This window comes from Zea mays, chromosome 5 (assembly GCF_902167145.1).
Source record: "Zea mays cultivar B73 chromosome 5, Zm-B73-REFERENCE-NAM-5.0, whole genome shotgun sequence".
NCBI lineage: Eukaryota > Viridiplantae > Streptophyta > Magnoliopsida > Poales > Poaceae > Zea > Zea mays.
The window spans coordinates 11037647-11062930 of NC_050100.1; the positions used below are offsets into that span (position 1 = coordinate 11037647).

The 25284-nt window shown below is 51.8% G+C and overlaps 1 protein-coding gene across 2 annotated transcripts; it reads right to left on the reverse strand.

Annotated features, from left to right (window-relative positions):
- Nucleotides 1-1504: 1504 nt before the first annotated feature.
- LOC100274464 (uncharacterized) lies at nt 1505-5300 on the reverse strand. 2 transcript variants are annotated; one of them, XM_035967847.1, is made up of 5 exons: nt 4375-4871; nt 3201-3304; nt 3034-3109; nt 2799-2882; nt 1505-2411 (listed from the first exon to the last, which is right to left on the reverse strand). In XM_035967847.1, the coding sequence occupies exons 2-5, from the start codon at nt 3206-3208 to the stop codon at nt 1830-1832; spliced, it is 750 nt and encodes a 249-aa protein (XP_035823740.1). In that variant the 5' UTR covers nt 3209-3304; nt 4375-4871; the 3' UTR covers nt 1505-1829. The 2 variants fall into 2 exon arrangements, with proteins under 2 accessions (XP_035823740.1, NP_001142295.1); NM_001148823.1 differs by lacking the exon at nt 4375-4871 and adding an exon at nt 4932-5300 and having other exon boundaries at nt 1670-2411.
- Nucleotides 5301-25284: the final 19984 nt, after the last annotated feature.

Sequence of the window (25284 nt, forward strand, 5' to 3'; positions counted from 1 at the left end):
CGCTGATAGATTAAACCTAAGAGCATCTCCAAGAGACCTTAAACAAGGTACAAGGTTGTATTTTCAAAAATATAGGATTTGGAACCATAAAACACTCTTCAACAGTAGTTCTATTTTATAAAAAAAAATCATCAAACGATTATAGGGTTTGATCACTCGGGTCCTAAATATAGTACCTCATATAGTGGAGAGCTATCCTCGTTTCTTATTAATTTACAACTATTTATTTTTTAATGATGTAATTTATTTCTTAATCTTAAGTAGTATCATTTAAGGTCTAACTGTTGGAGTAAAAATATATTTGAGGCCCTAAATATTTTAAATACAATCTTTATTTTAATTTTTAGGGCTCTATTTTGGAGATGATAATGTGTGATAACGATCGCATATATTGCTTCCTACCTAGCTTATTCCACCGATCATTTCTATTTATCTCCCCATGCATACCCTGAGATCCCGCCTTCTTGTGACACGTGTAAGGTTCTTGTTGGTTACAGGTTTTATCGGCTGTCAGTGTATGTACGCGTAGGCAGCTTTATCTGCGCTGCGCAAGTTGCGACTTTTTTTTTTTTGGGCCACATCGGCATACTTGCAAGTTGCAATTTGCAGAAAGCCAATGGCTGCCAGTGTTCTCTAGCCAATAGCAGAGGATGCTTACTACCCGCTAGCATTGGCAACATCAAGATAAATCGATCAATTAGGGTAAGGGTACGATCATCGAAGAACCAGCTGAAAGCGGCCGTCAAACACGAGGGGAGATGTCAGATGTACGCGTGCGTCAGGCTGCAATGCGCGGTGCCTAGGAGTTTTCTTTCCCTAGTACACGAAATTTCTCAGAATCAAGTCTGCGAGTGCGATGTCAGATTCGTCCAGAAGATTGTTGTGTACTGTCATTCTGCAAGTACGATGAGAAACTATAACGTATGCTACATAACTCCCACAATATCTCTATCTCTAATTCTTTAAAACACGAGTTTCGTTCCTCGTGTGTCGCACGTGGAGCGCGTATATCTGATTTTCTCAGTCACGTCTAACAATCAAATGAGATGAACTTTATCTCTTGCATACGCAACTCGGACCGTTGTTGCGACTCTCCGTAGCCATGCGTGCGCCGGCGGCGATGCGTGTCTAATCAGCCTCAGCCGAGAGAGAGGAGGAGATGCTCAGATCCCAAGTTTTTTATTAATTATTGGTAAAATATTTATAAAATATTAAGGCCGATGATAATATATATATATTGCTTGTTTTAGGTATCGTTACAACATACAGTCATTGTACCGGTCATTGAACTAATCTTTAGTAATGTCTGTACTAATCTTTAGTAATGTAAGCGGGAGCTCTGTGGCTTTCTCTACACGTGATAATTCTCAAACTGTTTGAAGAACTGAACATAAACAATGGCCCGTTTTCTTTCGACGACTTCATGGTATTACAGTTAAGAAACACTGAACAAGCAACATCTTAGTAGGGTTTTTTTTTTTTTTTTTTGCACAAGTGGTTCAACTCAATTTTAAATCAATCTGTATCTAACGAAGGAAGTTGTATTCTGTTTCTGTAGTACTCAAGTAGACACAAGTACAGTAGTACTCCATTCACACACACACAGTAGTTTAGAGCAGCAATGCTGGTAGCACCACTCTTTCTCCAAACTAAGAAAGAAAGAAAACCTGGTAATAACACGGGAGCAACTTTCAGAAAATTTACATGGCGCTATGGCTGATAAGCGCATTTGTTTTGATCCACTGCATCGACGAAAAAGAATAAATCTATATATAGGACGAGCTGCAAAAGAATTACGTGCGACAACGATTGGCATTCGGTTTTGTGGATCAGACAGCCTGGAGCTTCTGTTCATCCACTGATTCCAAAGGCAGAACTGCGGGCTCCCATGAAGAGGGCTCGTCAAGATGGATCTTTGCATAATCGCTCACCAGCCCATTCCTCTCCTCCCACATGATGGCCTTTCTCTCCTCCTCGGCTCTCTCTACCTTGTCTTTGGCCATGGAGGTCATGTCACCTGCCGCTTTTGTTACCAAAGTGAATGCACTTGTTAGCCAAGAGGCACCAACTGAGACATATTGGTTACTCAGTATAGCAGAACCTGCAAAGCTGGCTTTCTGCTCAGCAGCAGCCAAGGCAGACTTTGTGAGTTCTGAGACCTGGTAGCGTTCATCCACCTCCTTGACCTTGCTGCCAACAATGGCCCTTCCCAGATTGATCTTTTCACTCAGGCCATACTGGCGGTCTAGAGATGCAACAGTGGCAGTAGCATTGGATAGGATATTGTGACGCTCGTCGAAGGATCTTGCCAAGTTGAGAGCATCTTTGCTGAGCACAAATCCCTTGGCCAACATGCTGCTGACAACATCTTCTGCCTTCCTGACTGCTGATTCAGTAGAGACGTTTGCTCCCTTAAGATGCAAACAAAGGTAAAAGAAGTATATCAACACATATTCAAGGTACCCATCCAAATTAACTATCTGATTCATCGGTATTTTTGTCACTACAGTACTACACGTAGTTTTAGTTTGTATAATAATTGTATAGAACTGAAACACTTTCTCCTCATTCTCTGCAGTGCTGAATTATTTCTTGATAATGTGAAAAACTGCCTTAAACCCAAATACTCCTCTAACAAGAATAACTAGTTTGTGCAAAGAAATTATTAATAGACTCGCTCTTTATTTTAGGATATAAATGTAATCTTATTACAATAGATGACCATATGTCAGTTAATTTCTTCAGAATTGATGTAACTTGAAATGTTGAACATGTCTAAACATGTAAAATATTCTCACCGATAATTGTTTGTGTGCTTCAGGAGGCAGCTGATAGTTCTCAGCAGGAGTTATAATGACAGCACGATCAACAATTGTTGCCCCCTGTTGACAAGCAATCAAATTATTGATAGTCGTATATTAGACAAAAAAAGATGAGATGAAATAGTATCAAACAGAAAGTTAAGCTGTCTAAGTGCAACAGAAAGAACTAAATCCGTAAGCTAAGAAATGAGTTGCAGGAACTTGAACATACCGAGAGAAGAACAGCAGTGTCTGCTCCCTGTGAGTCTTTAAATGTGACATAAGCAAGCTGTGACCATTCAGATTCACTGATGAAAACAGAAGCAAATATTCAATATTTAAGAAACCTTACGCCAGTATTCTAATGCATATACAACAAGTTTAAGTGCTGTCAATTACCTTTGCATTTCAACATATTCTATATCCCCAGAGAAACTAAAGAACTCTGTGAGCTCTCTTTTCAAAACATTTAATGAAAGGTTGCTAACTTTTACCGTTTTCACCTGAAAGAAAAGATGAACAGATCAGATTAAATCTTTGGCTTAATAGGACCTACTCCCTGTATCCTGAAATACAAAGTATTTTAAGAATTCTAGGACATATTTATGTGGTAAAACAAATGACGCATGTAACCCTTCGAGATCACCTTTATTTGGGTTGGTGATAGGCATTAATAGTAGGTATGCATGTAAATGTTGCCCTTTCAGGATTAGTTCACTTAGAATCCCATATAATTTGGGATAAATATTGAATGGTCGGGTATCTTGTATTCTAGTAGGACATGAATAGGTACATGGCAGTAAAAAAGCTATCATGATTGTGGTGATTACACATCACTGAATTAGGGGACATTAAAATCAACACATTTCAGGCAGAAAGTGAGAAAAAAAATCAAAAGTTCTAACTGACATAAGTACAAACTGAAGGCAGCTGTCAGACAGAAGAGGATGATTTACTGAAACTGAAAGGTGTCTACTGTAAGCTGTAACTGTTATTGACAGTAGCTCATTAGGGTAAACACTACCACGAATATAGCTACGCAGAGTCAGCTTGGAGGGCACTAGACTATTGGGGACACTTGCACATGGGATTAATTCTTCTTCATTGCTTGATTTCAAATTAGCACTGTTAGGATCAATATCAAGCTGTTAGTTCATCGTTTGATATGGATCCAGTCTTAATGTCTTATTATTATGTTGGGTCTTAGTAACCAGGTTCCCAGATCTGATCGAGGAACGGGAACATGGTACACAGTATGGTACTAAAACTAGGTTTTAACACTACGGGGACGATATTATTCTCACGTTCCCAAAACGGAACGAACGTCGTCACATTACCAGGACCACCAGAGGAATTAACAGTAGTATTCATTAGCCTGAAACATAAACCCCAAAAAAGGCACATAGAAAGGATTGAACAAAACAGCAAGGATTGTGCAAGTGAATGAGTGCATCTCAATGGAGCCGTGGCCCATGGAAATGCAGAAATCTGCAGTTTAGTATTCGCAGCCATTGCAGGCATCATCGATTGCTAACCCTGGCGCGAAATTTGACAGGAAGCATGCCCAACGAACCTGAAGATTGGATCTAGTGATCTAATCGCCTCTTATCAAGACGGGGCTGTCAATTCGAGTTAATGACAAGCATAGTAACTTGTACTAGCAGTAGAGAACAGCAGGCATCCAATTTGGGAGACATGGACCTGAAAGGAAAATGGGAAAAAAGGTGCAGCCAAATAGCCAATCGACATGTCCTCAACCAAGCACACCATGCCACCAAACTACAGAATCCAACGACAAACACACGAAACCGCGGGTGGACTCAATTTGCGCCCAGAGTTTCCTAGCAGCGGCGGCAGGCTTCCGGAGGAACGGCGCGCACGCATGATGCACGAAATGTCCAAATCCACCAGAAAATCTGCAACCACCGTCCATACGGGAGCAATGCAGTCGCGGCAGAATGCCTATCCCACTAGCAGCGACTCCCAATCCAAACCAAGCAAAACCTCCTCGGAAACGCCTCCGGTTGCTAATCGCCTAAGCCTGCCCTGAGCCCACGGCCGACCACGTCGAGTACAGCCGCCGCCACGGAGCAGCAGAAGCCAGAGAGGGTCGCAGGAGGCGGTGCTCACCTCCATCCTCCCGGCCCGGGGGACGGGATCTCGCGGCGGGGTTTCCGAGGCGGGCGGCGAGCCAGGTGGCTGGAAGCGAGCCGAGCACGTCGTCGCGAGGAGGTGGGTGGGAGTCCGCCCGTCCGCCGGCCTGGGGTTGTGGGGATTTGCGCCGTGTCGGCGAGCGGAAGAAAGAGGACGACTTTGCGGGGCGCGTGTTTTTATTTTCGTTTACGAGGCGCGTGAGGTGTAAGACCAACCGGCAGGTTGGCTATGGTTCCGGCCGCGACCGCCCGTTGGAATGCCACGGGTACTACTACGCCACTGGTGGTGGTTCTCGCAGGCTCGCAGCTGTGTTGTGTAGCCACGGCTGCGGGCGCCGGGCGAAAGCTCCGGCTGCACGAAGCGTTTCGGCGGCGGTGGGAGCGATGCCATTTGGTGGTTCAGTGGGCACACAAACGGAGCTTTGAAAATTTTCACGAGAGAAACCACTACAGTAAAGAAGCTCTTTCTATATTATAAATATATACAGTAAAAATCTTAGGAATGACTCTAGCAGGAGGGGCTTAGAGCAACTCCAATAGTTCTCTAATAGACTTCCTAAATCAACAATTTAAGTAGTTAACACAAAAACTCATATCCAACAGTTTTCTAAATGAACTTTCTAAATTTAACAACTTCTCATCTAACCTTATTTCCTCTCTACATTTGGCAACCATTTAGCAACCCCCTTGTCGGGGACCATAATTAGGGGTACCCTCAAGACGCCTAATTCTCAGCTGGTAACCCCCATCGGCATAAAGTTGCAGAGGTCTGATGGGTGCGATTAAGTCAGGGATCAGTCCGTACGAGCGACTCGATCACGCCTCGCCCGAGCCTAGCCTCGGGCAAGGGCAGCCGACCCCGAGGGATTTCCGTCTCGCCCGAGGCCCCCCTTTAACGGCGGACACATCTCCGGCTCGCCCGAGGCCTTGCCTTCGCTAAGAAGCAACCCTGACTAAATCGCCGCACCGACCGACCGAGTCGCAGGAGCATTTAACGCAAAGGTGGCCTGACACCTTTATCCTGACGCGCGCCCCCCGGCAGAGCCGAAGTGACCGCCGTCACTTCGCTGCTCCACTGACCGGTCTGACAGAAGGACAGCGCCGCCTGCGCCACTCCGACTGCAGTGCCACTTGACAAAGTGAGACTGATAGGCAGTCAGGCCTTGCCAAAGGCGCCATAGGAAACTCCGCTCCGCCCGACCCAGGGCTCAGACTCGGGCTAAGCCCCGGAAGACGGCGAACTCCGCTCCGCCCGACCCAGGGCTCGAACTCGGGCTAAGCCCCGAAAGACGGCGAACTCCGCTCCGCCCGACCCAGGGCTCGGACACGGGCTAGGCCCCGGAAGACGGCGAACTCCGCTCCGCCCGACCCAGGGCTCGGACTCGGGCTAGGCCCCGGAAGACGGCGAACTTCGCTCCGCCCGACCCAGGACTCGGACACGGGCTAAGCCCCGGAAGACGGCGAACTCCGCTCCGCCCGACCCAGGGCTCGGACTCGGGCTAGGCCCCGGAAGACGGCGAACTCCGCTCCGCCCGACCCAGGGCTCGGACACGGGCTAAGCCCCGGAAGACGGCGAACTCCGCTTCGCCCGACCCAGGGCTCGGACTCGGGCTCAGCCCCAGAAGACGACGAACTCCGCTTCGCCCGACCCCAGGGCTCGGACTCCGCCCAGGCCTCTGTCGAACAATCTCCGCCTCGCCCGACCCAGGGGCTCGGGCTCGGGCTCGGCCTCGGCCATGGAAGACAGACTCGACCTCGGCTTCGGAGGAGCCTCCACGTCGCCCGACCTAGGGCACAGGCCCGCCACGTCAACAGGAAGCACCATCATCACCCTGCCCCGAGCCGACTCGGGCCACAGAGAACAAGACCGGTGTCCCATCTGGCTCGCTCCGCCAGATAGGCAATGATGGTGCCCCGCTAGCCCTGTGACAACGGCGGCTCTCAGCTCCCTTACGGAAGCAGGGGGACGTCAGCAAGGACTCAACCGCTCCGACAGCTGTCCCTCCGCCAGGCTCTGTTGCTCCTCCGACAGCCACGACATCACACCAGCAGGGTGTCAAGATCTCTCCGGCTGCCACATTGGCATGTACTTAGGGCGCTAGCTCTCCCTCCGCTAGACACGTAGCACTCCGCTACATCCCCATTGTACACTTGGATCCTCTCCTTACGCCTATAAAAGGAAGGACCAGGGCCTTCTTAGAGAAGGTTGGCCGCGCGGGGACGAGGACGGGACATGCGCTCTCTTGTGGTCGCTCGCTTCCCTCACCCGCGTGGACGCTTGTAACCCCCTACTGCAAGCGCACCCGACCTGGGCGCGGGACGAACACGAAGGCCACGGGATTTCCACCTCTCTCACGCCAGTCTCCGGCCACCTCGCTTTCCCCCCTTCGCGCTCGCCCACGCGCTCGACCCATCTGGGATGGGGCATGCGTCACACTCACTCGTCGGCTTAGGGACCCCCCGGTCTCGAAACGTCGACAGTTGGCGCGCCAGGTAGGGGCCTGCTGCGTGCTGACGAACAGCTTCCCGTCAAGCTCCAGATGGGCAGTCTCCAGCAACCTCTCCGGCCCGGGACGGTGCTCCGTTTCGGGAGTCTTGAGTTCATGTCCTTCGACGGCAGCTACGACATGATACTCCTTCCACCGCCGCGCGACAACGACAATGGCGACCGACAACCCGCCCGCCGGCGGCGGAATCGACGACATCTTCCCCGCGTGGTGGAAGAACGACATTCGAGCTCGCCCCGTCCTCTCCCCCGCCAACGGAGGAGGAGGCGGGGCAACCGAGGCCAAGCGGGAGGCCGCGCTTCGTCGGCTGTCGAGCGAATCGACGTCCCCAGCGCCCCAACGGAGGGCACGCTGGGCATCGACCTCGCGTTCGAGACGAAGGCGAGCGCCGTCCCCCCACGACACATCAGTCCCGAGCAGGTGGACGACGTCAGCGCGCTCGCGGAGGGCTTGCAGGACGTCGCCCTCGTACCCAAGACGACGGCGCAACCAGTCCCCGACGTGACTATGTCGCTCCTCGTCGACCAAAAGGTACCGACTGATTCCCATCTTACGTCATTTCGACTCGGCCTCAACCTGCCTGGCGACCTCGCTTTGGCGGGCGCTCTCGTTGAGGCGAGTGCAACCCCTCTGGGGTTTCGTATGCGGTCGCCTTGGGACCGGTTGACGGACGTCTCGACCTACGGGCCCTCTGGGTCCGAGGAAGACGACGATCCCAGCATCTGTTGGGATTTCTCCGGATTTGGCAACCCTAGTGCCATGCGGGACTTTATGACCGCATGTGACTACTGCCTCTCCGACTGTTCCGACGGTAGCCGCAGCCTTGACGACGAGGACTGTGGCCCAAGCCGCGAATGTTTCCACGTCGAGCTAGGGGATCCCTCCGAAAGCAACCATCTCGGCATGCCGGAGGACGGTGATCTTCCTAGGCCGGTGCCTCACGCCGACATCCCGCGGGAGCTAGCTATGGTCCCCGTTCCGGCGGGGGGTCACGACCCACAGCTCAAGCAAGTCCGCGGGGCGCAGGCCAGGCTCGACGAGGGAGCAGGAGCGCTTGAGCCGATCCGTCGGGACGACGGGCAGGTATGGGCGGGCCAACCCCCGGCCGGAGAAATGCGTCACCTGCCCCAAGGTTTCTAGCACCGCGTCACCAACGACGTTAGGGTCAGACCGCCACCCGCATCCAGCGGGGTCGGTCAGAACATGGCAGCCGCAGCGATGCTCCTCCGCGCGATGCCGGAGCCATCAACCACCGAGGGTCGGCGAATCCAGGGAGAGCTCAAGAATCTCCTGGAAGGCGCTGCGGTCCGACGGGTCGAGAACTCTGCCTCCCGAAGGCAGGGATACCCCTCGGAACCTCATGCCGCGACTTCCCGATTCATGCGGGAAGCCTCGGTCTACACCGGGCGCACGCGCAACGCCGCGCCTGCAGCCCCGGGCCACCTCGACAACGAGCACCATCGTCGCGACCATCGGGCCCGCCTCGACGAGAGGGTGCGCCAGGCTACCACCCCAGGCGTGGGGGACGCTATGACAGCGGGGAGGATCGGAGTCCCTCGCCCGAACCACCCGGTCTGCAGGCCTTCAGTCGGGCCATCCGACGGGCGCCGTTCCCGACCCGGTTCCGACCCCCGACTACTATCACGAAGTACTCGGGGGAAACAAGACCGGAACTGTGGCTCGCAGACTATCGCCTGGCTTGCCAACTGGGTGGAACGGACGACGACAACCTCATCATCCGCAACCTCCCCCTGTTCCTCTCCGACACTGCTCGCGCCTGGTTGGAGCACCTGCCTCCGGGGCAGATCTCCAACTGGGATGACTTGGTCCAAGCCTTCGCCGGCAATTTCCAGGGCACGTACGTGCGCCCCAGGAATTCCTGGGACCTCCGGAGCTGCCGGCAACAGCCGGGAGAGTCACTCCGGGACTACATCCGGCGATTCTCGAAGCAGCGCACCGAGCTGCCCAACATCACCGACTCGGATGTCATCGGCGCGTTCCTTGCTGACACCACCTGTCGTGACCTGGTAAGTAAGTTGGGTCGCAAGACCCCCACCAGGGCGAGCGAGCTGATGGACATCGCCACCAAGTTCGCCTCTGGCCAGGAGGCGGTCGAGGCTATCTTCCGAAAGGACAAGCAGCCCCAGGGCCGCCCATCGGAAGAGGCTCCCGAGGCGTCTACTCCGCGCGGCGCCAAGAAGAAAGGCAAGAAGAAGTCGCAATCGAAACGCGACGCCGCCGACGCGGACCTTGTCGCCGCCGCCGAGTACAAGAACCCTCGGAAGCCCCCAGGAGGTGCTAACCTCTTCGACAAGATGCTCAAGGAGCCATGCCCCTACCATCCGGGGCCCGTCAAGCACACCCTCGAGGAGTGCGTCATGCTTCGGCGCCACTTCCACAAGGTCGGGCCGCCCGCAGAGGGTGGCAGGGCCCGCGACGACGACAAAAAGGAAGATCACCAAGCAGGAGAGTCCCCCGAGGTCCTCGACTGCTTCATGATCTACGGTGGGCATGCGGCGAATGCCTCGGCTCGGCGTCGCAAGCAAGAGCGCCGGGAGGTCTGCTCGGTGAAGGTGGCGGCGCCAGTCTACCTAGACTGGTCCGACAAGCCCATCACCTTCGACCAAGCTGACCACCCCGACCACGTGCCGAGCCCGGGGAAATACCCGCTCGTCGTCGACCCCATCATCGGCGACGTCAGGCTCACCAAGGTCCTGATGGACGGGGGCAGCTGCCTCAACATCATCTACGCCGAGACCCTCAGGCTCCTGCGCGTCGATCTGTCCTCCGTCCGAACAGGCGCTGCGCCCTTCCACGGGATCATCCCTGGGAAGCGCGTCCAGCCCCTCGGACGACTCGACCTTCCCGTCTGCTTCGGAACGCCCTCCAACTTCCGAAGGGAGACCTTGACGTTCGAGGTGGTCGGGTTCCGAGGAACCTACCACGCGGTACTAGGGAGGCCATGCTACGCGAAGTTCATGGTCGTCCCCAACTACACCTACCTGAAGCTCAAGATGTCGGGCCCCAACGGGGTCATCACCGTCGGCCCCACGTACAAACACGCGTTCGAATGCGACGTGGAGTGCGTGGAGTACGCCGGGGCCCTCGCCGAGTCCGAGGCCCTCATCACCGACCTGGAGAACCTCTCCAAAGAGGTGCCAGACGTGAAGCGTCATGCCGGCAACTTCGAGCCAGCGGAGACGGTTAAGGCCGTCCCTCTCGACCCCAGTGGCGACACCTCCAAGCAGATCCGGATCGGTTCCGGGCTCGACCCCAAATAGGAAGCAGTGCTCGTCGACTTTCTCCGCGCAAACGTCGACGTCTTTGCGTGGAGTCCCTCGGACATGCCCGGCATACCGAGGGATGTCGCCGAGCACTCGCTGGATATTCGGGTCGGAGCCCGACCCATCAGGCAGCCTCTGCGCCGATTCGACGAGGAGAAGCGCAGAGTGATAGGCGAAGAGATCCATGAAAGGGAATTAGGCTTACACCTAGTTCCTAAATAATTTTGGTGGTTGAATTGCCCAACACAAATATTGGACTGACTAGTCTGCTCTAGTGTATAAGTTATACAGGTGCAAAAGGTTCACATCTAGCCAATAAAAAGACCAAGTGTTGGATTCAACAAAGGAGCAATAAGGCAACCGAGGGCACCTCTGGCTGGAGGCACCGGACTGTCCGGTGTGCACCGGACAGTGTCCGGTGCGCCCGTAGACTTCGTCTTCTACCCTTCGCCAGAGGACTTCGACTTCAACCCTTCGCCCTCGGGGAATTCGCGGAGGCCGGCGCGCTATAATTCACCGGACTGTCCGGTGTGCACCGGACATGTCCGGTGCGCCAACGAACCGCGGCCTCCGGAACTCGCCAGCCTCGGGTTCGCGCGGCAGCCGCTCCGCTAAAATTCACCGGACTGTCCGGTGTGCACCGGACTGTCCGGTGAACCACGGAGCAACGGCTACTTCCGCGCCAACGGTCACCTGCAAGCGCATTTAATGCGCGCTCTGCGCGCGCAGTCGGCAGGCGCGCCCATACCGTTGCACCGGACAATGAACAGTTCATGTCCGGTGTGCACCGGACACCCAGGCGGGCCCACAAGTCAGAAGCTCCAACGGTCAGAATCCAACGGCAGTGATGACGTGGCAGGGGCACCGGACTGTCCGGTGTGCACCGGACTGTCCGGTGCGCCATCGAACAGAGGCTGCCAGCAACGGTCACTTTTGGTGGTTGGGGCTATAAATACCCCAACCACCCCACCATTCATTGCATCCAAGTTTTCCACTTCTCAACTACTACAAGAGCTAGGCATTCAATTCTAGACACATTCAAAGAGATCAAATCCTCTCCAATTCCACACAAAACCCTAGTGACTAGTGAGAGTGATTTGCCGTGTTCATTTGAGCTCTTGCGCTTGGATTGCTTCTTTTCTTTCTCACTTGTTCTTGAGATCACAACTCCATTGTAATCAAGGCAAGAGGCACCAATTGTGTGGTGGCCCTTGCGGGGAAGTTTTGTTCCCGGCTTTGATTAGAGAAGAGAAGCTCACTCGGTCCGTGGGACCGTTTGAGAGAGGGAAGGGTTGAAAGAGACCCGGCCTTTGTGGCCTCCTCAACGGGGAGTAGGTTTGCAAGAACCGAACCTCGGTAAAACAAATCTCCGTGTCTCATTTGCTTATTCGCTTGGGATTTGTTTTGCGCCCTCTCTTGCGGACTCATTTATTATTACTAACGCTAACCCCGGCTTGTAGTTGTGTTTATATTTGTAAATTTCAGTTTCGCCCTATTCACCCCCCCTCTAGGCGACTATCAATTGGTATCAGAGCCCGGTGCTTCATTAGAGCCTAACCGCTCGAAGTGATGTCGGGAGATCACGCCAAGAAGGAGATGGAGACCGGCGAAAAGCCCACTACAAGCTACGGGAGCACTTCATCGGAAGAGTCCCGCACTAAAAGGAGGGAGAAGAAGAAGAGCTCCTCCAACAAAGGGAAGGAGAAGAAATCTTCTTCTCACCACAAAGAGAAGAAGGAAAAATCTTCTTCCCACAAGCCACATCGGAAAGGCGACAAGCACAAGAGGATGAGGAAGGTGGTCTACTACGAGACCGACACTTCATCAACTTCTACCTCCGACTCCGATGCGCCCTCCGTCACTTCTAAGCGCCAAGAGCGCAAGAAGTATAGTAAGATCCCCCTACGCTACCCTCGCATTTCCAAACATACACCTTTACTTTCCGTCCCATTAGGCAAACCACCAACTTTTGATGGTGAAGATTACGCTAGGTGGAGCGATTTAATGCGATTTCATCTAATCTCGCTCCACAAAAGTATATGGGACGTTGTTGAGTTTGGTGCACAGGTACCGTCGGTAGGGGATGAAAACTATGATGAGGATGAGGTGGCCCAAATCGAGCACTTCAACTCACAAGCAACGACAATACTCCTCGCCTCTCTAAGTAGAGAGGAGTATAACAAAGTACAAGGGTTGAAGAGCGCTAAGGAGATTTGGGATGTGCTCAAAACCGCGCACGAAGGAGATGAGCTCACCAAGATCACCAAGCGGGAAACGATCGAGGGGGAGCTCGGTCGGTTCCGGCTTCGCAAAGGGGAGGAGCCACAACACATGTACAACCGGCTCAAGACCTTGGTGAACCAAGTGCGCAACCTCGGGAGCAAGAAGTGGGACGATCACGAAGTGGTAAATGTTATTTTAAGATCTCTCATTTTTCTTAATCCCACTCAAGTTCAATTGATTCGTGGTAATCCTAGATATACTAAAATGACCCCCGAGGAAGTTATCGGGCATTTTGTAAGTTTTGAGTGCATGATAGAAGGCTCGAGGAAAATCAACGAGCTTGGCGACTCATCCGAAGCCAAACCCGTTGCATTCAAGGCAACGGAGGAGAAGAAGGAGGAGGCTACACCAAGTCGACAACCAATCGACGCCTCCAAGCTCGACAATGAGGAAATGGCGCTCGTCATCAAGAGCTTCCGTCAAATCCTCAAACAAAGGAGGGGGAAAGACTACAAGTCCCGCTCCAAGAAGGTTTGCTACAAGTGTGGTAAGCCCGGTCATTATATTGCTAAATGTCCTATGTCTAGTGACAGTGACCGAGGCGACGACAAGAAGGGGAGAAGAAAGGAGAAGAAAAGGTACTACAAGAAGAAGGGCGGCGATGCCCATGTTTGTCGGGAATGGGACTCCGACGAGAGCTCAAGCGACTCCTCCGACGACGAGGACGCCGCCAACATCGCCGTCACCAAGGGACTCCTCTTCCCCAACGTCGGCCACAAGTGCCTCATGGCAAAGGACAGCAAAAAGAAGGTTAAATCTAAATCCTCCACTAAATATGAATCCTCTAGTGATGACAATGCTAGTGATGAGGAAGATAATTTGCGTTCCCTTTTTGCCAACCTTAACATAGCTCAAAAAGAAAAATTGAATGAATTGGTTAGTGCTATTCATGAAAAGGACGACCTTTTGGATTCCCAAGAGGATTGTCTAATTAAAGAAAACAAAAAACATGTTAAGGTTAAAAAGGCTTATGCTCTAGAAGTAGAAAAATGTGAAAAAGTGTCTAGTGAGCTAAGCACTTGCCGTGAAATAATTGACAACCTTAGGAATGAAAATGCTATTTTAAATGCTAAGGTTGATTCTCATGCTTGTGATGTTTCAATTTCCACTCCTAGAGATAATAATGATGATTTGCTTGCTAGGATTGAAGAATTGAACATTTCTCTTACTAGTCTTAGAATTGAGAATGAAAAATTGCTTGCTAAGGCTAAGGATTTTGATGTTTGCAATACTACCATTTCCGACCTTAGAACTAAGAATGATATCTTGCATGCTAAGGTTGTAGAATTAAAATCTTGCAAACCCTCTACATCTACCATTGAGCATGTTTCCATTTGTACTAGATGTAGAGATGTTGATATTAATGCTATTCATGATCACATAGCTTTAATTAAAAAACAAAATGATCATATAGCAATATTAGATGCTAAAATTGCCGAACATAACTTAGAGAATGAAAAATTTAAATTTGCTAGAAGCATGCTTTATAATGGGAGACGCCCTGGCATCAAGGATGGCATTGGCTTCCAAAAGGGAGACAATGTCAAACTTAATGCCCCTCCTAAGAACTTGTCTAACTTCGTTAAGGGCAAAGCTCCCATGCCTCAGGATAACGAGGGTTACATTTTATACCCTGCCGGCTATCCTGAGAGCAAAATTAGGAAGATTCATTCTAGGAAGTCTCACTCTGGCCCTAATCATGCTTTTATGTATAAGGGTGAGACATCTAGTTCTAGGCAACCAACCCATGCCAAGTTGCCTAAGAAGAAAATTCCTAATGCATCAAATGATCATGCCATTTCATTTAAAACTTTTGATGCATCTTATGTGCTTACTAGCAAATCCGGCAAGGTAGTTGCCAAATTTGTTGGGGGCAAACACAAGGGCTCCAAGACTTGTGTTTGGGTACCCAAAGTTCTTGTTTCTAATGCCAAAGGACCCAAGACCGTTTGGGTACCTAAAGTCAAGAACTAAAATTGTTTTGTAGGTTTATGCATCCGGGGGCTCAAGTTGGATACTCGATAGCGGGTGCACAAACCACATGACAGGGGAGAAAAGGATGTTCTCCTCATATGAGAAAAACCAAGATCCCCAACGAGCTATCACATTCGGGGATGGAAATCAAGGTTTGGTCAAAGGTCTTGGTAAAATTGCTATATCTCCTGACCATTCCATTTCCAATGTTTTTCTTGTAGATTCCTTAGATTACAACTTGCTTTCCGTTTCTCAATTATGTCAAATGGGCTACAACTGTCTATTCACTGATGTTGGTGTCACTGTCTTTAGAAGAAGTGATGATTCAATAGCATTTAAGGGAGTGTTAGAGGGTCAGCTATACTTGGTAGATTTTGATAGAGCTGAACTCGACACTTGCTTAATTGCTAAGACTAACATGGGTTGGCTCTGGCACCGCCGACTAGCCCATGTTGGGATGAAGAATCTTCATAAGCTTCTAAAGGGAGAGCACATTTTAGGATTAACAAATGTTCATTTTGAGAAAGACAGGATTTGCAGCGCATGCCAGGCGGGAAAGCAAGTTGGAGTCCATCATCCACACAAGAACATCATGACGACCGACAGGCCGCTTGAGCTACTCCACATGGATCTATTCGGCCCGATTGCTTACATAAGCATCGGCGGGAGTAAGTATTGTCTTGTTATTGTGGATGATTATTCTCGCTTCACTTGGGTATTCTTTTTACAGGAAAAATCTCAAACCCAAGAGACCTTAAAGGGATTCTTGAGACGAGCTCAAAATGAGTTCGGCTTAAGGATCAAGAAAATAAGAAGCGACAACGGGACGGAGTTCAAGAACTCTCAAATTGAAGGCTTCCTTGAGGAGGAGGGCATCAAGCATGAGTTCTCCTCTCCCTACACGCCACAACAAAATGGTGTAGTGGAGAGGAAGAATCGAACTCTATTGGACATGGCAAGAACCATGCTTGATGAGTACAAGACACCGGACCGGTTTTGGGCCGAAGCGGTCAACACCGCCTGCTACGCCATCAACCGGTTATATCTTCACCGAATCCTCAAGAAGACATCATATGAACTCCTAACCGGTAAAAAGCCCAACATTTCATATTTTAGAGTTTTTGGTAGCAAATGCTTCATTCTTATTAAAAGAGGTAGAAAATCTAAATTTGCTCCTAAAACTGTAGAAGGCTTTTTACTTGGTTATGACTCAAACACAAGGGCATATAGGGTCTTTAACAAGTCCACTGGACTAGTTGAAGTCTCTTGTGACGTTGTGTTTGATGAAACTAACGGCTCTCAAGTAGAGCAAGTTGATCTTGATGAGATAGGTGAAGAACAGGCTCCATGCATCGTGCTAAGGAACATGTCCATCGGGGATGTGTGTCCTAAGGAATCCGAAGAGCCTCCAAGTACACAAGATCAACCATCCTCCTCCATGCAAGCATCTCCACCAACTCAAAATGAGGATAAGGCTCAAGTTGATGAAGGGCAAAATCAAGAAGATGAGCCACCTCAAGATAATGGCAATGATCAAGGGGGAGATGCAAATGATCAAGAAAAGGAGGATGAGGAAGAACCAAGACCGCCACACCCAAGAGTCCACCAAGCAATCCAACGAGATCACCCCGTCGACACCATCCTCGGCGACATTCATAAGGGGGTAACTACTCGATCTCGGGTTGCTCATTTTTGTGAACATTACTCTTTTGTTTCCTCTATTGAGCCACACAGGGTAGAGGAAGCTCTCCAAGATTCGGATTGGGTGGTGGCGATGCAAGAGGAGCTCAACAATTTCACGAGAAATGAGGTCTGGCATTTAGTTCCACGTCCTAACCAAAATGTTGTAGGAACCAAATGGGTCTTCCGCAACAAGCAAGATGAGCATGGTGTGGTGACAAGGAACAAAGCTCGACTCATGGCCAAAGGGTATTCACAAGTCGAAGGTTTGGATTTTGGTGAAACCTATGCACCCGTAGCTAGGCTTGAGTCAATTCGCATATTATTGGCCTATGCTACTTACCATGGCTTTAAGCTCTATCAAATGGACGTGAAAAGTGCCTTCCTCAACGGACCAATCAAAGAAGAGGTCTATGTTGAGCAACCTCCCGGCTTTGAAGACAGTGAGTACCCTAACCATGTCTATAGGCTCTCTAAGGCGCTTTATGGGCTCAAGCAAGCCCCAAGAGCATGGTATGAATGCCTAAGAGATTTCCTTATTGCTAATGGCTTCAAAGTTGGCAAGGCCGATCCTACACTCTTTACTAAAACTCTTGAAAATGACTTGTTTGTATGCCAAATTTATGTTGATGATATTATATTTGGGTCTACTAACGAGTCTACATGTGAAGAGTTTAGTAGGATCATGACACAGAAATTCGAGATGTCGATGATGGGGGAGTTGAAGTATTTTCTAGGATTCCAAGTCAAGCAACTCCAAGAGGGCACCTTCATTAGCCAAACGAAGTACACTCAAGACATTCTTGCTAAGTTTGGGATGAAGGATGCCAAACCCATCAAGACACCCATGGGAACAAATGGGCATCTCGACCTCGACACGGGAGGTAAGTCCGTGGATCAAAAGGTATACCGGTCGATGATTGGTTCATTGCTTTATTTATGTGCATCTCGACCGGACATTATGCTTTCCGTTTGCATGTGTGCAAGATTCCAATCTGACCCTAAGGAATCACACCTTACGGCCGTAAAACGAATCTTGAGATATTTGGCTTATACACCTAAGTTTGGGCTTTGGTACCCTCGGGGATCCACATTTGATTTGATTGGTTATTCGGATGCCGATTGGGCAGGGTGCAAAATTAATAGGAAGAGCACATCGGGGACTTGCCAGTTCTTGGGAAGATCCTTGGTGTCTTGGGCTTCAAAGAAGCAAAATTCGGTCGCTCTTTCCACCGCCGAAGCCGAGTACATTGCCGCAGGACATTGTTGCGCGCAATTGCTTTGGATGAGGCAAACCCTGCGGGACTACGGTTACAAATTAACCAAAGTCCCTTTGCTATGTGATAATGAGAGTGCAATTAAAATGGCCGACAATCCCGTCGAGCATAGCCGCACTAAGCACATAGCCATTCGGTATCATTTTCTTAGGGATCACCAACAAAAGGGGGATATCGAGATTTCTTACATTAATACTAAAGATCAATTAGCCGATATCTTTACCAAGCCACTTGATGAACAATCTTTTACCAGACTTAGGCATGAGCTCAATATTCTTGATTCTAGAAATTTCTTTTGCTAAGCTTGCACACATAGCTCATTTGAATACCTTTGATCATATCTCTTCTATATGCTATGACTAATGTGTTTTCAAGTCTATTTCAAACCAAGTCATAGGTATATTGAAAGGGAATTGGAGTCTTCGGCGAAGACAAAGGCTTCCACTCCGTAACTCATGCTTCGCCATCACTCCGAGCAACTCTCTATTCCTTGGGGAGAAATGAGCATCAAAGAAAAGGACTTCATCCTTGGAGGAGAGAGTAAAAGCTCAAAAGCAAAAGGACCGAATTTCGTCTTTGGTATAATCTTAACTCATTTACTTATGACCAAAGGGGAAGAAATTACTTCAAGGGCTCTAATGATTCCGTTTTTGGCGATTCATGCCAAAAAGGGGGAGAAATGAGCCCAAAGCAAAAGGACCGCACCACCACCACCAAAATTCAAAAAACTTAGTGCTTTCCAAAAGTCTTTATCATTTGGTATCCTATTGTGTTCAAAAGGGGGAGAAAGTAGTATTTCAAAAATGGTATATCAAAACCCTCTTGAACACTAAGAGGTGGATCTCTTTTAGGGGGAGTTTTGTTTAGTCAAAGGAAAAGCATTTGAAACAGGGGGAGGAAATTTCAAATCTTGAAAATGCTTTTGCAAACTCTTATTTATTTACCTTTGACTATTTGCAAAAGATCTTTGAAATGGATTTACAAAAGGTTTTGCAAAAACAAAACATGTGGTGCAAACGTGGTCCAAAATGTTATATAAGAAAGAAACATTCCTTGCATATCTTGTGAGTAGTTATATTGGCTCAATTCCAAGTAACCTTTGCACTTACATTATGTAAACTAGTTCAATTATGCACTTCTACATTTGCTTTGGTTTGTGTTGGCATCAATCACCAAAAAGGGGGAGATTGAAAGGGAATTAGGCTTACACCTAGTTCCTAAATAATTTTGGTGGTTGAATTGCCCAACACAAATATTGGACTGACTAGTCTGCTCTAGTGTATAAGTTATACAGGTGCAAAAGGTTCACATCTAGCCAATAAAAAGACCAAGTGTTGGATTCAACAAAGGAGCAATAAGGCAACCGAGGGCACCTCTGGCTGGAGGCACCGGACTGTCCGGTGTGCACCGGACAGTGTCCGGTGCGCCCGTAGACTTCGTCTTCTACCCTTCGCCAGAGGACTTCGACTTCAACCCTTCGCCCTCGGGGAATTCGCGGAGGCCGGCGCGCTATAATTCACCGGACTGTCCGGTGTGCACCGGACATGTCCGGTGCGCCAACGAACCGCGGCCTCCGGAACTCGCCAGCCTCGGGTTCGCGCGGCAGCCGCTCCGCTAAAATTCACCGGACTGTCCGGTGTGCACCGGACTGTCCGGTGAACCACGGAGCAACGGCTACTTCCGCGCCAACGGTCACCTGCAAGCGCATTTAATGCGCGCTCTGCGCGCGCAGTCGGCAGGCGCGCCCATACCGTTGCACCGGACAATGAACAGTTCATGTCCGGTGTGCACCGGACACCCAGGCGGGCCCACAAGTCAGAAGCTCCAACGGCCAGAATCCAACGGCAGTGATGACGTGGCAGGGGCACCGGACTGTCCGGTGTGCACCGGACTGTCCGGTGCGCCATCGAACAGAGGCTGCCAGCAACGGTCACTTTTGGTGGTTGGGGCTATAAATACCCCAACCACCCCACCATTCATTGCATCCAAGTTTTCCACTTCTCAACTACTACAAGAGCTAGGCATTCAATTCTAGACACATTCAAAGAGATCAAATCCTCTCCAATTCCACACAAAACCCTAGTGACTAGTGAGAGTGATTTGCCGTGTTCATTTGAGCTCTTGCGCTTGGATTGCTTCTTTTCTTTCTCACTTGTTCTTGAGATCACAACTCCATTGTAATCAAGGCAAGAGGCACCAATTGTGTGGTGGCCCTTGCGGGGAAGTTTTGTTCCCGGCTTTGATTAGAGAAGAGAAGCTCACTCGGTCCGTGGGACCGTTTGAGAGAGGGAAGGGTTGAAAGAGACCCGGCCTTTGTGGCCTCCTCAACGGGGAGTAGGTTTGCAAGAACCGAACCTCGGTAAAACAAATCTCCGTGTCTCATTTGCTTATTCGCTTGGGATTTGTTTTGCGCCCTCTCTTGCGGACTCATTTATTATTACTAACGCTAACCCCGGCTTGTAGTTGTGTTTATATTTGTAAATTTCAGTTTCGCTCTATTCACCCCCCCTCTAGGCGACTATCAATCCACAAGCTAATGGCACCAGGGTTCATCAAAGAGGTATTCCATCCCGAATGGCTTGCCAACCATGTGCTTGTGAGGAAGAAAGGGGGGAAATGGCGGATGTGTGTAGACTACACTGGTCTCAACAAAGCATGTCCGAAGGTTCCCTACCCTCTACCTCGCATCGATCAAATCGTGGATTCCACTGCTGGGTGCGAAACCCTGTCCTTCCTCGATGCCTACTCAGGGTATCACCAAATCCGGATGAAAGAGTCCGACCAGCTCGCGACTTCTTTCATCACGCCCTTCGGCATGTACTGCTACGTCACCATGCCGTTCGGTTTGAGGAATGCGGGCGCGACGTACCAGCGGTGCATGAACCATGTGTTCGGCGAACACATCGGTCGCACGGTCGAGGCCTACGTCGATGACATCGTAGTCAAGACAAGGAAGGCTTCCGACCTCCTCTCCGACCTTGAAGTGACATTCTGATGTCTCAAAGAGAAAGGCGTCAAGCTCAATCCCGAGAAGTGTGTCTTCGGGGTGCCCCGGGGCATGCTCTTGGGATTCATCGTCTCCGAGCGAGGCATCGAAGCCAACCCGGAGAAGATCGCAGCCATCACCAGCATGGGGCCCATCAAGGACTTAAAAGGCATACAGAGGGTCATGGGATGTCTCGCGGCCCTGAGCCGCTTCATCTCACGCCTCGGCGAAAGAGGTCTGCCTCTGTACCGCCTCTTAAGGAAGACCGAGTGTTTCGCTTGGACCCCTGAGGCCGAGGAAGCTCTCGGGAACCTGAAGGCGCTCCTTACAAAGGCACCTATCTTGGTGCCCCCAGCTGATGGAGAAGCCCTCTTGGTTTACGTCGCCGCGACCACTCAGGTGGTTAGCGCCGCGATTGTGGTCGAGAGGCAAGAAGAAGGGCATGCATTGCCCGTTCAGAGGCCAGTCTACTTCGTCAGCGAAGTACTATCCGAGACCAAGATCCGCTACCCACAAGTTCAGAAGCTGCTGTATGCAGTGATCCTGACGAGGCGAAAGTTGCGACATTACTTCGAGTCTCATCTGGTAACTGTGGTGTCATCCTTCCCCCTGGGGGAGATCATCCAGTGCCGAGAGGCCTCGGGCAGGATCGCAAAGTGGGCGGTGGAAATCATGGGCGAAACAATCTCGTTCGCCCCTCGGAAGGCCATCAAGTCCCAGGTGTTGGCGGACTTCGTAGCCGAATGGGTCGACACCCAGCTGCCGACGGCTCCGATCCAACCGGAGCTCTGGACCATGTTTTTCGACGGGTCGCTGATGAAGACGGGAGCCGGCGCGGGCCTGCTCTTCATCTCGCCCCTCGGGAAACACCTACGCTACGTGCTACACCTCCATTTCCCGGCGTCCAACAATGTGGCTGAGTATGAGGCTCTGGTCAACGGGTTGCGGATCGCCATCGAGCTGGGGGTCAGACGTCTCGACGCTCGCGGTGACTCGCAGCTCGTCATCGACCAAGTCATGAAGAACTCCCACTGCCGCGACCCGAAGATGGAGGCCTACTGCGATGAGGTTCGGCGCCTGGAAGACAAGTTCTACGGGCTCGAGCTCAACCACATCGCTCGGCGCTACAACGAGACTGCGGACGAGCTGGCTAAAATAGCCTCGGGGCGAACAACGGTTCCCCGGACGTCTTCTCCCGGGATCTGCATCAACCCTCCGTCAAGATCGACGACACGCCCGAGCCCGAGGCACCCTCGGCACAGCCCGAGGCGCCCTCGGTTCAGCCCGAGGTACCCTCGGCCCCCGAGGGCGAGGCACTGCACGTCGAGGAGGAGCAGAGCGGGGCCACGCCTGATCAAAATTGGCAGACCCCGTACCTGCAATATCTCCGCCAAGGAGAGCTACCCCTCGACCAAGCCGAGGCTCGGCGGGTAGCGCGACGCGCCAAGTCGTTCGTCTTGCTGGGCGATGAGGAGGAGCTCTACCACCGCAGCCCCTCGGGCATCCTCCAGCGATGCATCTCCATCGCCGAAGGTCAGGAACTCCTGCAAGAAATACACTCGGGGGCTTGCGGCCATCATGCAGCGCCTCGAGCACTTGTCGGAAATGCTTTCCGGCAAGGCTTCTACTGGCCAACGGCGGTGGCTGACGCCACTAGAATTGTCCGCACCTGCGAAGGGTGCCAATTCTATGCGAAGCAGACCCACCTGCCCGCTCAGGCTCTACAGACGATACCCATCACCTGGCCCTTTGCTGTATGGGGTCTGGACCTCGTCGGTCCCTTGCAGAAGGCGCCCGGGGGCTACACGCACCTGCTGGTCGCCATCGACAAATTCTCCAAGTGGATCGAGGTCCGACCCCTGAACAGCATCAGGTCCGAGCAGGCGGTGGCGTTCTTCACCAACATCATCCATCGCTTCGGGGTCCCAAACTCCATCATCACTGACAACGGTACCCAGTTCACCGGCAAAAAATTCTTGGATTTTTGCGAGGATCACCACATCCGGGTGGACTGGGCCGCCGTGGCTCATCCCATGTCGAATGGGCAAGTAGAGCGTGCCAACGGCATGATTCTACAAGGGCTCAAGCCCCGGATTTACAACGACCTCAACAAGTTCGGCAAGCGATGGATGAAGGAACTCCCCTCGGTGGTCTGGAGCCTGAGGACAACACCGAGCCGGGCCACGGGTTTCACGCCGTTCTTCCTGGTGTACGGGGCCGAGGCCATCTTGCCCACTGACCTGGAATACGGCTCCCCGAGGACGAGGGCCTACAACGATCAAAGCAACCAAGCTAACCGAGAAGAATCGTTGGACCAGCTGGAAGAGGCTCGGGACAAGGCCTTACTACACTCGGCGTGGTACCAGCAGTCCCTGCGACGCTATCACGCCCGAGGAGTCCGGCCCCGAGACCTCCAGGTGGGCGACCTGGTGCTTCAGCTGCGGCAAGACGCCCGAGGGAGGCACAAGCTCACGCCCCCCTGGGAGGGGCCATTCATCATCGCCAAAGTTCTGAAGCCCGGAACATACAAGCTGGCCAACAATCAAGGCGAGATCTACGGCAACGCTTGGAACATCAAACAACTACGTCGCTTCTACCCTTAAGATGTTTTCAAGTTGTTCATATACCTCGCACCCACGCAAAAGTTTAGTCATCAAGGAAGGGTCGGCCTCGCCTCGGCAAAGCCCGACCCTCCCTCGGGGGCTAAAAGGGGGGAGACCCCCTCTGCGTCGAAATTTTCTCGAAAAAAGACCTCTTTTAGCAGAATATCTTTCGTGCTTTTTGACTACTTCGAAAAGCGGATCCTGAAAACGACGGAGTACACGTAAGCAGCCAAGGCTGACCGAGCCGAGGGACTCCTACGCCTCCGGGATACGGATACCTCACTCATCACCTTCTGCGATAAGTAACTCGCGTCCGGATAAAGTGACTCCGCGGACCGAACAAGTCTTTACGTTCGGAAGCTCTTCTGCCGAAGTGATCCTTCGAGCCTTCTCGACTGAGTCGGAGACAGGGCCTCATGGACGGGTGAAAGTACGCGTAAACGGCGAGGCCGACCGAGCCGAGGGACTCCCACGCCTCTGGGATATGGATACCAAACTCGTCACCTTCCGCGAGAAGCAACTCTCGCCCGCACAAACATCCCTGTTACCGACAAAAAGTCCAGATACTCGAAACAAGAGGAAAGGAGACGCAGCTTTACAACGCAGCGAGGGTGTGTTCTCTGGCCTCTGCGGCCGCAGAAGGCACACGCTACAAGACAATCTGATCCTGCAGGCTCGGGTCTTCACGCTGGAAGGGGGCTGTAGCACCCTCGGCATCGACGACACCTTCAGTGAGGTCCGACCCAGCCTCGGACGGCGACGCGGTCCAGGGACTTCTCCGGGAATCCGGCCCGAGCAGGCGGCTCGGCCGGTTGCCTCAGGGGCCTCGGCCAACCATCTTCCAAGGGCGCCAGCCCGGTCCGAGGCCTCGGCTGGTCAACTCCGGCATCGGTCCCGCTGACGGACAACCCGGCTAGGCTCTGGCCAACCAGGTTTTCATTTTCGAGCCAACTCTGCCTCTGTTCGTGCTGATATCGCTACCCCTGGCCTCGGCTCATCGAAGAGCGGCCAAGGGGTCTCTTTAACTAAGCTAGAGGAGCCTCAGACAACAAGGTCGATCGAGCCGAGGGACTCCTACGCCTCCGGGATACGGATACCTCACTCGTCACCTTGACACGGGGCAACTCATGCTTGGTGAAGCGGTTCAGATAATCAACAGGCGAGACTTAGTGCTCGAAAATGAGGAAAAGACACGGCTCCGTGCCGGAGTTACATACATGTTCAGGCCTCGACAGCCACAATGAACAAAAACACTGGCATTCAAAGTGCCCTTACAAACGGAACTCCGGTTCCGTCCCCGCGGGTATGAGCGACCTCGATCCTGCGGGGCGACGAACATCGGGAGGCTCGCCAGCGACCTCTGCAGCAGCAGCCATGGTCCCGGGTGGACGCGGCCACCGGAGGGCTCTTGTTCGCGGTCCCGCTCAAGGGACACGAACAAACTATCAAAGCCAAAGAGCGGGTCGCTCCCAAGCGCACCGGCAGATCCTCGCTGCCGTCCTCGCCGCGAATGCGAGGGAAAGGATGGAATGTTGCATCCTAGCTGGGCAGCAACAGTTCGCCTTCCCCGGCATGACTGGAGGACGTCTCCGTCGCAGCGCGGGAGGACGATTGCCACCACCAGAAGCTGGAAGAGGAGGTGGTCCGCCGACCCGCGCAGGAGGTAGAGCCCCGGCTCGCCTCGCTCCCCGCCCCAGCGAGGATGACGAACACCCCCGATGCTGAGGGCGGGATCA